The sequence below is a fragment of the Solanum tuberosum genome, unplaced genomic scaffold (genome assembly GCF_000226075.1).
Source record: "Solanum tuberosum cultivar DM 1-3 516 R44 unplaced genomic scaffold, SolTub_3.0 scf00019, whole genome shotgun sequence".
NCBI lineage: Eukaryota > Viridiplantae > Streptophyta > Magnoliopsida > Solanales > Solanaceae > Solanum > Solanum tuberosum.
Window position 1 is genome coordinate 857,797 of NW_006238945.1, and position 12,593 is coordinate 870,389.

General features: G+C 34.9%; 1 protein-coding gene across 1 annotated transcript; it reads left to right on the forward strand.

The window, feature by feature from the left end:
- The first annotated feature begins 1,687 nt into the window (after positions 1 to 1,687).
- On the forward strand, positions 1,688 to 6,372 carry LOC102592851 (glycerophosphodiester phosphodiesterase GDPDL6-like). Its single transcript, XM_006340521.1, has 9 exons — positions 1,688 to 1,744; positions 3,523 to 3,940; positions 4,022 to 4,131; positions 4,241 to 4,748; positions 4,823 to 4,864; positions 4,970 to 5,245; positions 5,355 to 5,491; positions 5,576 to 6,062; positions 6,143 to 6,372. The coding sequence occupies exons 1-9, from the start codon at positions 1,709 to 1,711 to the stop codon at positions 6,370 to 6,372; spliced, it is 2,244 nt and encodes a 747-aa protein (XP_006340583.1). The 5' UTR covers positions 1,688 to 1,708.
- Positions 6,373 to 12,593: the final 6,221 nt, after the last annotated feature.

Sequence of the window (12,593 nt, forward strand, 5' to 3'; positions counted from 1 at the left end):
GACCTTTATGTTAAAGAGTTTCCTTAAGTTCAATGTACTAGATAGTAGTTTCTTTTGTATTGTAAGGGTTGTGTCCCTCTTGTGTTGTAGTCGTGTTTCAAGATGGCTACCTTGAGACGTAGTATTCCGATTTTGTATTAAAGGTTTAAATGAGGTGACTTTTAAGTCTTGTGTTATATTATGAAAAAGTTTTAAATTTTCCGCTATTTTTCTATGATAAATGCTATGACGAATGCTAAGGGCTTGTATAAGACCTCCGAGAGGTCGAATACGCCGGTAACGGCTAGGGGTGCTCTCGGGTCGTTACAATTAAGGCCAAACATGCTCAATTATATAATACCAACAACATACAAGTCAACTCACAAGATAGGAATAAACACATAATCTCGGCTAGCATGGTCCTAATTCCGAAATAATACTGAATCAAGCGTAAAACATGGTTTTTAAGAAAAGAAATAAGAACAACTAGGTTGCAATGAGATCCCCCTCATGCGATATATCGATACCCCTCATGTGTGATCACAACACACATCAAACCACACCTTTGCAATATCGAGGGTTGTCTCCGTAATAGCAACATCATCAACTCACAAGTGTCAACAAAAATCACCAAATGAATCCTCGAGATTCGTTCGGAACTCTGAGTACTCAAACCACATATGCTACCCAACTAAACACGACGTCCCAGACACAATGGAACCATTAAAATATGGATCCAAGGTCTCCTTGGCCAAAAACCTGTGAAAGTCACAATAAACTAACTTAACACTAAAAAATACCAAACTGCCCTTGCAACCACTAAAAATTCAAGCAAGACCTCACTTAGACCTCAAATCATCCCCCGAATCCAATGGAATCATTGAAAATCTGATCCGAGCATCCAAACTCCAAATATTGACAAAAGTGAACTCATAGTCTAAATTCACTTAACTTCCAAATCAAGGGCTCAAATCCACGAAATAACTGTGAAACAAAAAATGACAACACTCCTAGATCAATTCCACATTCTGGAGCTGATGAAATTGACGATATCCTATTCCGAGACTCGAAACTCTAGTTGTTACCATAAACCACTTTTAACAACTAAGAAACTTCCAAAAACTACAACTTTTCAATCATATTTCAAAACCAACTTCTTGAGCTCTTTTTTTCTCAAAGATTAGACCTAGGGGAATTTTAAGGAGGCAATCCTTTTTAGATTGAGATTTGAAATATCTGAAATATATTAAACTCAAGATTCCACCTTGTAGGTGTTCGCTGCAGCGCTCAACCACTTCATCGTGTTGCATCCACTGTAGCGGTCCTCTGACCGATATGATGAACTCCACTCTCATCACGTAATTTAAATGTGTTTGGAACGGGGATTGTGACAAGGAATATTTTAATTCTCCTTCAACTGCATCGTGGAATGTTCAATAGCAACGATATGGATCGTTATAAAATAATTTCACCGAGAAGCTAAAAGGAATGAAGAAAAATAGTAAATTTATTGAAGAGGAAAATAAAAAAAGAAGAACCAGATATTAGTCCGAGATTTGCGAGAAAGAAAATTAATTAAAGCCTCTTAATATTCTCTCATTTTATTTAAAACTCTCTGTCCCCTTTTCCCTCATTTCTCCATTCCCTTGAGAGTTTCTTACCTCATCTATTTTTTTTCCTTTTTTATCTTTTTTATCTTTATCTTTAATCCTTCTGAAACTCAAGGGGAATGCTTCTCCCTTCCTTACCTGATCTCAACATTCAAGTGAGTTTTATTGTATTTCATCCTTTCTTCTTAATTCTTGATATCATTTATGGCATTGTATTAATTGTATGTACATTTTTTGACGTTTACATTTATGGTGATGAAATATTGGGTTAGATATTTTTCATTTCATTATTTAATAGGATTATTTATATGATGAGGCTTATGAATTATGTTGATAAAGAAAGAATAAATATAAACGCTTTTCTATGTATTTTAACGAATATTTGGGTTGGTAGTTCAATTGGTGTTACAAGATTAGGATTAGAGAACCTTATTTAGTTCCCCATCCAGTATTATTGTAACATTGGCAAGTTAATTCATTATGTTTAGTTCTTTGCATGCAACCATGTTAATGTTATTCTAAAATTAAATTCAATGTGTCTGGATTGTATTTAGGATTTTTGTGCTCAAAATAGTACTAGGAGAGAGCCACAATCTCAATTCCCTATCATAGATAATGCTACATATGATTATTTTCCATTATCAACATTGTAGAACATAGAACACATTTAGAGGTGGCCTACTCTTATCCATATCTCCTCTAAAATTAGCATTAGTGTATCCCCTCAATTTCGTGTCATTCCTTTGTCATAAGACGCATAGTTAGAAGTTCTGATCTTTCTCTAGTCGTTCTGCAACTTCCGACCTCGGCTAGCGCGTGCGACACTTTGTCGTCACTCATACTCTTTCCCAAACCACAGCCTCAACAGCTGGTTTGGATACCTCAACTCTCGCTTCTCCTTTGTGTGTTCTCACCATTTGCGAGAAAAGAATGAATGAATCAGATACAAATTGAATTACCAGATACCAAATTTGAATCAAGTTATAGCACAAAGAAAAGAAAGAAGTTGAAATTTCCTAGTGTCTAGTAGCCTCTCGAAGAAAACTATAGTCATCCACGAACCATTTTTCAAAACTCAACAAGACGTGTTCTTGTACAATGAGATAGATATACATAAGGCTTTGATACCAACTTTGTCACAATTAAAATGGTGGTCAGTGGCACCCACACTAATCCGACAATGAGTAAACCGTCTAACCCAAGTCTTAACCAAATTCGTTAACCAATTTTAGATAGAATATAATCTGATTCCAACTAAATCCATAATGTTTGTAAAACCACCAAAGTATATTAGTGTGAAAATAACCAACTATCTACTACAATTCTCAAGATGGACAAGGACTACTAAGAGAATCCATGAAAGCCTGAAAAAATGAAGTGCTCACTCTAGATAAAAAATTGTTGTCACACGCTAGAGGTACATATCGTAGGGTCTCTGGAATATGTTTTGCACTCAACAAAAAAAGAGTACAGCGTAGTATCAGTACAAATCAGTGTAATTTCATCTTACAAGTGTAATTATGAATTAACATTCCATCTTACAAGTGTAATTTCATTAATCTCATTATCGGTATAATACACTATAAGACTCACATATCAAACACTAAGGTGTACACCCATGCTAAGGGACTTATTTATGACCATCTAGACATGATGACCTGCAGGGGATCAACTTTGTTCATGTACCACATACTTGGTACCCAACCTTCCGAATATATGTAACCGCTTATCTAGAACCTCACCTAGGACTCGAGTTACTCATCAACAGAAAGATTATAGTTATCCTTTAATTCTCTCACACATTATAATGAATGATCAGTTTCGCCATCTCTCAAGATATAACCTAGTGTACAAATATTATAAGTACACTTGCAACACAAAGTAATTCATTCCAAATCATCATTTAATAGTTTTTTTTTTCTTTCTGGAACAGGATTGGAAGAAAATGCTGAAACATGTCTTATTAGTTTGCTTGATGATCCAATGCACTATAGCTGATACGGAATATAAAAAGGGTACTGCAGTTCCTCTTGCTAAGCGAACATGGTTGACTCTACATGGTGATGAACCAGTAGTAGTTGCGAATGGGGGATTTTCGGGACTTTATCCCTCACAAACAGATATAGCATTTAGAAATGTATTTGGAAAGAATGGTACTGTCTTCCTATGTGATCTTCATATGAGTCGCGATGGACATGGATTTTGTCTCTCACAATTAAACATCCAGAATACAACAAATGCAGCTGATGCTTTTCCTGATCGTAGAAAAACCTACACTGTTAATGGGAAAGAGCTTCAAGGATGGTTTGCATTGGACTTCACAAGTGATGAGATGTTTAGTAAATTGCTTGGTAATTCACAACTTATGCATGTAAATGATTATATATTTGGTACTGCTCATACTAATATTTGTACTCAACTTTGTTTTCCAGTGACACAATCGATATTCAGCAGGACAGATTTATTTGATTTTTCATCACCATATCCAACTGACCTATTTTTAGAGGAAAACAATAATACTCAAGTGTGGATCAATGCTGAGGTGTCTATCACTGCCCTTCTTTCTCATTGTTGAAACATTTTATGAAATGCATTTTAAATCCTATTGTCAGTTAAATGACTTATTTTTTTTTACCAAAATTGTATTATAGTATCCGGCATTCTACAACCAGCACAATCTGAGTTTAGTTGATCAAATTAAACAACTCTTGGAGGTAAAGAAGGATATCTCTTACATATCGTCTCCAGATATTGGTTTCTTGAAAAGAATGGGACCAGTTTTTCACGGTCTCAAAACGAAGCTAATGTTCAAGTTTCCCATTGATAGAAGCACAGTTGAACCCACAACAAATAAACGATATGCTTCACTATTAACAAAGTTATCAATGATCAAGAAATTCGCTGCAGGAATCGTTGTACCAAGAGAGTACATATGGCCCGTCAATAGAGCTCGTCATTTAAAGTCTAGTACCAATCTAGTGGCTAAAGCTCATAAACAAGGTGTTCAAGTTTTTGCTTATGGATTTGCAAATGACAACTATTTGCCTTACAATTACAGTTATGATCCACAAAGAGAGTATCTGCAATTCGTTGACAACTCAAAGTTTGCTGTTGACGGTGTGGTCACCGACTTTGCTATGTCTGCATCAACGGCTATTGGTGAGAATATTTTTCATAAGATTAAGAGGAAATACAAGATTATTACGTCTCACAATTGTTCCTTCTGGCTGCAGCTTGCTTGGTAGGGAGTCAGAACGCTTCAAGGAAAGTCCATAGTATGGAAATTGAATCTCTCTGTGCAATGAAGTAGTAGATAGTGTTCCTATAATACTTTTGAAAAAGGTGATATCTCAATTCTGTTGTGAAATTTAAATTGGCAGCTCTGATCATTACTGCAAATGGAGCCAGTGGAGATTATCCAGGATCAACAGATCTTGCCTATCAAAAAGCAGTAGACGATGGTGCTGACATAATCGATTGTTCTGTCCAAATGACAAAAGACGGAGTTGCATTCTGCTTGCCTTCAGTTGACCTCATCTCAACCACCACTGCATCCGGACCTTTCATGAGTCGAGCGACTAAGGTTGAGGCACTCCAATCCTCTATGGGAATTTTCTCTTTCGATTTTACATGGGAAGAAATTCAGTCATTGAAACGTGAGTGATCAATCGATCCACCTCTCTCAAGACTAATATTTCAAATATTTGTTTTCTTTTTCTGAAATTTAATTCTTTTCTTTTCTCTCTTTAATGGTCCTGGAAACAGCTCAAATGTTTAGTGAATTTAACGGAGAATTGGCAAGGGATCCAGCACGCAAGAATATGGGCAAGTTTGTAACTCTCTCTGATTTCTTGGAATTCGCCAAGGGAAAAGCAGTTCCTGGAGTTCTCATTAACATAGAAGTAATTTTCTTATCTCTACTCTATTGTATATATATATATATATATTCCAGAGTTATTAATAATTGCAACTTGGTTGTGTTGAAGAATGCTGCCTTCCTTGCCGCCAACAAGGATCTCGACATTGTGGGTGCTGTTACGATTGCTTTGAGTAATGCCACACTTGATAAGCAATCAACTCAGAAGGTTCTGATCATGTCAGGTGAAAGTTCAGTGTTAGACAAATTCAAGGATATCCCGACTTACCAAAAAGTACTTCACATTAAGAAGAAGGTTGAATTTGTAACGAATGAGACAGCATTGGAAATCAAGAAGCATGCGGATGCAGTATTTTTACATAAGCATTCCTTATACACACAATTTCGAGGAGAGGGTTTTACTTTGAACTTGACCAACCTTATTGAATGTATGCATTGGGCCAATATTAGTGTCTATGCTGGAACTGTTGTGAATGAATTCCAAGATATTTACATGGATTTTAACTCCGATCCATATACGTTGATCCATAACCTCATTTATTATGGTGCGGATGGAATTATAACGCAGTACCCAAGCACAGCAAATGCATACACCAGTAAGTAAATCAACACTCAAATTTATCTAATCTAGTTAATTGTGTAGATACAAAAATCAGTTTATTCTTTGTTGGCACAGGGAACTTATGCACCGGGAATCAAGAGTCGTATAGGATACCAGACATAAATCCAGGTGATGTGATAACATATGCCCTCGATCCAAAAGAAGTAGAAGAGTACAAGCCTCCCCCTCCAGAGTACTTGGAGACTAAAGACTTTGTTACTCCACCACTACCTCCTGTAGCAGCAATTGCCAAGAAAAATGATCATGGAGGTTCTTCTTCCAACTCCATTTTTTCCTTATTGTAACATATATAAATGGTAAAAAAAAAACAAAAATGAAGCCAAAATGTCTTACAAAGCGTCTCCCTTTAAAATTGTAAGAAATGTTAACGATACATATTTGCACTGATAGTACTATACAATAACCGTTTATGAATTACCAATCATTAACTTTTAGACAAAATTTCAATGGCGTATTCTATTTCTCACAAGGCAAAGATTATAGAATAGTCACAGTGGGAAAAAGATGAAGTAAGACACATAAAAATTAAAGAGCAAACTACATAAATTCCACTAGTTTAGGTTCTAATTACTAGGATTCCCGATAGTTTCAAATATTGATTTCTATACCATATTTCTTCCTTTGGATACATGTATCGTTACTCGCCAGATACATGTATTTGCCGGTTAGAATATTCGAGATACATGTTTTATTAATTTTGAATTAAATGTGTGTAGCTGATTTTCTTAATTAGAGGAGTAATTGAGACTTAATTAGCAACTCAAACAGATCTATTGATTCCTTAGTGTATCAACTTTAACAAATCTTCCTAAAATAATGAAATCATAAAACCAAACTAATTCTCTAATTGTAAACTTCCTTCTTGACATCAATTTTTTTGTTTCTTGCAATTGTGATTTTTTTTCAACAATGATCATCATATTACTTCCTATGCCATATTTTGTCCTTTGGATACATGTATCATTACTCGCTAGATATATGTATATGCCGGTTTAAATATTCGAGATACATGTTTGTCACGACCCAGGGGTACCCCTAGATGTAACAAGGCACATAGAACCCCGAAGGGCTCCATGAAAAAGTATCACATAAAATGTTGTGATTTTTCATGAAAAAATATGTCTATTAAAATAAAACTATTTGTATAGACATGAATATTAGTGAATAATCATTTGTCATGTTTTGTAAAAGAAGAATTTGGATTATATTGCCTTTATTGGACCCGATGAGACTATGTTCATGGGTAGTTCTATAACAATCAAATTGAAAGTTATGGAAAGGTCCTTCTGAAAAGGACATTTGACAAGGTGTTGACTCTAAACAATGATACACAAAATTGTAAGAAGTAGGAACAAAATATTTGTGAGAAAAAAGCTACCTCACACAGAGCTTTTCAAACTCAGTATTTTTATTTGTTCTTACTTGCTTGAGTCAAACTGTTTGTGACATGAACACTTGGAACATGTCAATTACAAAACCTTGCTAGGAAAACCGATCAACTTAGAAGTTTTGTGTAACTTTGAGTGCAATAAATAAAAATGTCAAGTTTGTGTTGAATGTAAGTATGTTAAGCATTCTTATAAATCTGTTGAAAGAATTCTAATCCCTTAGAGTTGATTTACACTGACATTTGTAATATGAAGTCAAAACCATATCGCGGTGGGAAAAAGTATCTCATAACTTTTATTGACAATTGCATTAGATACAATTATATCTATTTGCTGAATGTTAAGGATGAAGCAATAGAAACGTTCAGGCAGTATAATATTGAGGTTGAAAAATCAATTGGGAAAAAGATAGAAAGTGATAGGGATGGAGAGAAGGAAATGATGGCTACATTACTTATATGTTCAGGTTTACCACAAAACTTGTATGGAGAAGCTACCCTTACAGCAAAAGGGAACAACAAAAAGTTGTCTTTTCAGAAAGAAAGCAATATAAGTTTTGTTTGTTCAAGATACAATCTATTCCATATGAGAAGACTGTGGACTGTAAAATTAGACTTGGTAGTCTAGTGAAGGGTCTAAAAGACCTTGGAAAGAACAAAAGGAGCATGTACTTAATAAAGAGATTCAGAGGCATAGTAAATGTCAAAGAACATCTACTTTCTTCGGATATGATTTTGTAACATTTCCTATGTCTTTTGTGGACTCATCCTTTTGGAAATATGATGTCAAGATTGAGATTGATTCAATCTAGAGCAACCACATTGGAAGTTGATTGATCTTCTTCTTGGAAATAAACCTTTGGGTTCAAAGTGAATCTTCAGAAGGAAAATGAAAGTCGATGGAACTGTTGATAAATACAAAGAAAAACTTTTTGTCAAAGGCTTTAGACAGAAAGAAGTTCTTGATTTTGTCGACACATAATCACCAATAACTAGAATTACATTCATTCGGATGTTAATTGCATTAGTTGTGGTATATGACCTCTAAATTCATCAAATAAATGTGAAAACAACTTTCTTAAGATAGATATTGTCTTTTGGCCCAAACCTTTGGCATCAATATGTATACACTTTGATAGTCAAGATGTAATAGGTAGGGCATAGAGCATGATGTATAACAGAAAGTCGCGTCATATAAGACATAGACATATTACTGTTATAAAACTACTCTCTAGTGGAATTATCACAATTGACTATGTAAAGTCAAAAGATAATGCGTCGGATCCACTTACAACTAGGCCTAACTAGAGAGAGAGTTGAAAGATCATCTAAGGGAATGGGTGTACATCTTAGGACAAATCATCATGGCGGTAACTCTACCTAGCAGACTGGAGATCTCAAGAGTTCGGTTCAAGGAGAAAATAAAGTTGTGAGTGACGGTTCGACATTTTCAACCTACTTAATCCATTCTCATGATGAAGACAATGCTCAGGAACAATTATAAAACATTAAGGCTTGTTAACAAGTTAATAATGCTTAAAGTTTTTAATAATTTTCTAAGTTTGGCAGATTTGACCAAATAGTGTATCTACGCGATAACACGTGTTAGAAATCACATATATGAGTGTGAAATGGAAGCCGCTTCAAAGAGAATCATTGTAAAAAGTCTATTCTCTATACACTCATGAAACCAGTAGGTGTTCATGGCTGAAACGAACACAACTGTAAGAACCATAAACGGTGAAGGGTTGATTGTGTGACATATGGTTGTTTATGTATACACCAAAGCTTGACAGTTCAAAGATATCAAATCTACTGATTGACCGAGTATATCCGACATATGTTCACTACGTAAAGTTCAAAGGGAAACCTACTTATCCGATGCAATTAATTCTTGCTTATAAAGTATACATACTTGTACGTTTCGTTGTCTTAGAGTCATTTACCATTCATGCGGGGGATTGTTGGGTTTTAAAAGGTGTGAATGGAAAATAAAGATTTGCGACTTTTATGAAGAGTTGTGACTTTTATGAAGAATTGTAACTTTTGTGAAAAGTTGTGACTTTTATGAAAGGTTGTGACCTTTCCGAAAGATTGTGACTTTTCGAAAGGGTTGTGACATTTCCGGTAAGGCACAATAAGAACCTATTCACACTACCCTTTATTGTCTATAAATAGAGGGATTTACTCTTATTTTAAGAGAACCAATTTTCTGGACTTCTTCTACTACTACTAAATCTAGTCTTCTAAGTGTACTTTAATGTCGTTGAGTGGTTCGATGATATCGTGGTTTTAGGTACCGATACACTGGTGAGTAAGATCGTTCTATCCTGGGAGGATATATTCCATTAACCTCGGGTACTTGAGGAGAATAATTTTCTTAAGGGGACATTGTGCATTCAGTGGGCTCGATTACCTTTTTTGAGAAAAAATATTTTGTATATTGTTTCTAATCTGTTTCTGATTCTATTTTCTATACTGGTTTTAGTTTTCTCGTTTTGAAAACACTCTTTAAACTTTGTTGTTTCTTTTCAAGTTCTTCAAAGTTTTTGTTCTAAGTATCTTAGGAATACATGATGAACAACAAGATCCTCCCGTGAAGGGATAACCAACAAATAAAATTGTGCTTAGGAAGAATTCTTTTGCACCAAATCTACCTGCTCCATAGCCACTCTTCTAGCTCGCCTCTTCCCATGTATACCCACTTGCTACTGTGTATTTGCCCTCAAGTTTAAGCCATCCATTTTGGTTGTATCCTGGTGCAAATTTATGACACATCTTTTTCCAATACCAACATCTATCATGTGGAATAGCATATTGCCACCAGTTCATGCCCTCAGAGGCGAACCCATGATTTGAAAATTCGGGAGGGAAGGGGGGGGGGGGCACCACTAAGAGTGGCCTCAAGGGTACAACTAGGAGTGGTTAAGGGTAAGGTTAGCAAAGTGCCCTGCTTAGGCCTCCAAAATTTTGAGACCCCAATAAATTTTAATAGTGAATATTATTATATTATTTCACTTTAACCAATATTGAACATTATAATTAAAAAAAAATAAAAATTAAAAGAAGAACAATCAAATTTTTATCAAGAATATTTTAGAATTTTGAATAAATAACTCAAACCATCTACAATATGAGCCCTTAAATCATGCCTTACAAAATCGACGCATTTTTTGTTTCGAATCTAGTTTGAGGATATTCATTATCATTAATATCCGGTTGAAAAACCCTTTGTTGAATATAGTGTCTTCTCACTTCATCTCGTATTCTAGGGCTATATTTATCAATGGATATTCTTTCTCCAGGATCCGGTTTAAGTGATTGCAAATCAAACTCATCTATTAAACGCGAAGAATTGTCTCTAAAACTAGCACTTGGTTGAGAAGAATTATGTTTCGTCAAAAATCTATCCATTTCAAATCACAAGAATCAACAACAAATTCTTACAAAAAAATACACTTGTAAAGAAGAACTTACCAATTTATGCGAGATAATGGGGGTAGGACTTCAATTATGCAGCGAAGAATACTTGTAAGTGGTAAGTTGTAGATTTTCTAGCAGTCTTATATTTTGTTTAGAATTGTGTTAGGGCTTTTATTTGTTTTTAATTTCAATTAAAAAAAGGAATGGGCCAGATGAGATGGCAAAAAAAGTGGTTAAAAAAGGAGGAGGGGCCAATGAGGTGGCAAAAATGATTTTTAATAAAAAAACAATTTAAAAAAAAGGTTAATTGTAAATAAAACACTGATTTCAAAGTAAAAAAAAAAAAAAGAAGCCTTTAGCGGGATACAAACTCGCGCGGTCGCTGTCTGAAATGGCGACTTTAACCAGTGCGCTCAAGCGAGTTTTTATTATCAGGGTGCACAATCAAATATATTATCATTTTATCAACTATCTATACATATATATACAATTTTTTTAAAAAAGTTACAGGGTGCATGTGGGTCAGTGTCACGACCCGAGCCTACACCTTGGACGTGGCTAGTACTTGAGAACCATTGCTGGTCCCCAAGCGAACCCTCATCTTGGCTGACTACAAGCGGAAGACTAACTTAAGAATACAAAGCTTAAAAACTGAATAAAAATTCAATAAACTCAACTTTGCAAAGCTTTAACTCAAATGAAAAACTCTGAATAAAAATAAATTATTCAACTCGCCATAAAGTAGGCAACTTAAGTCTTTAAAACATTTAATAAAATAAATGAACAGACTTCTGAAACTCTACTGTCTATCTATGAAACCTCTAAATGAAAAAGATGGAAGTTGGGATGAAACCCACGACATTCTGACAAAACTAAAAAGTAAATGAAATCCTCCGGAAGCAAGGAGGCTCACCATAGCTAACTCGAACTCCATATGGTATCAACGAAGCTCATGTTGATGATCCTGAATACCTGAATTTGCAACATGAAAGGATGCAGGCCAAATGACACAGTACGTGGAATGTACGAGCATGTAAGGGGAATTCTAAAACATAAACATAGCTTGAACTTGATAAAAAGGAAATATACTTACCTCTTTTCAAACTTACTCAATTCAAGGAATACTCAAGGATACTCAAAACTACTCAAACTTACTCAACTCAGAAGTACTTAAGGATAAGATACTCAACTCAGTGAAATTCAACAATAAGGTACTCCACACAATGTAAACACAGATCAACTCAAGATACTCAACTTTGGATTACTCAACTCATGATACTCAAGGATAAAGCAATAGTAAAAGATGCAATATATCTGGAAAGCTGTAAAACTGTAGATAACAACTCATTATATTGAAAATTACAATAATACTCAGTATGTATATAAAAATACAATATAACTTTGTGGGAGTTTCTCTAATTGACAACCACCACTATGAGCCCTAGTGATGATACAACGTCTTGCCCACACTGCCAGAACTGTCCTATACTTTGCCGTCATATAGAACGCCTTAACTAAGTGGATCCACTAGTCTCTGCTAAAAAGCACTAAGGAATCATCTAAAAAGTATGATCCTTTCTACCCATGATGGCTACATAGTTTATGGAGATGTGAGTTATTTGAACTCGTATCCCCTTATCGGTGCTCAATACTACTCCCAAAAAATATACTTAGCTCATAAGTTTTTAAAACAAA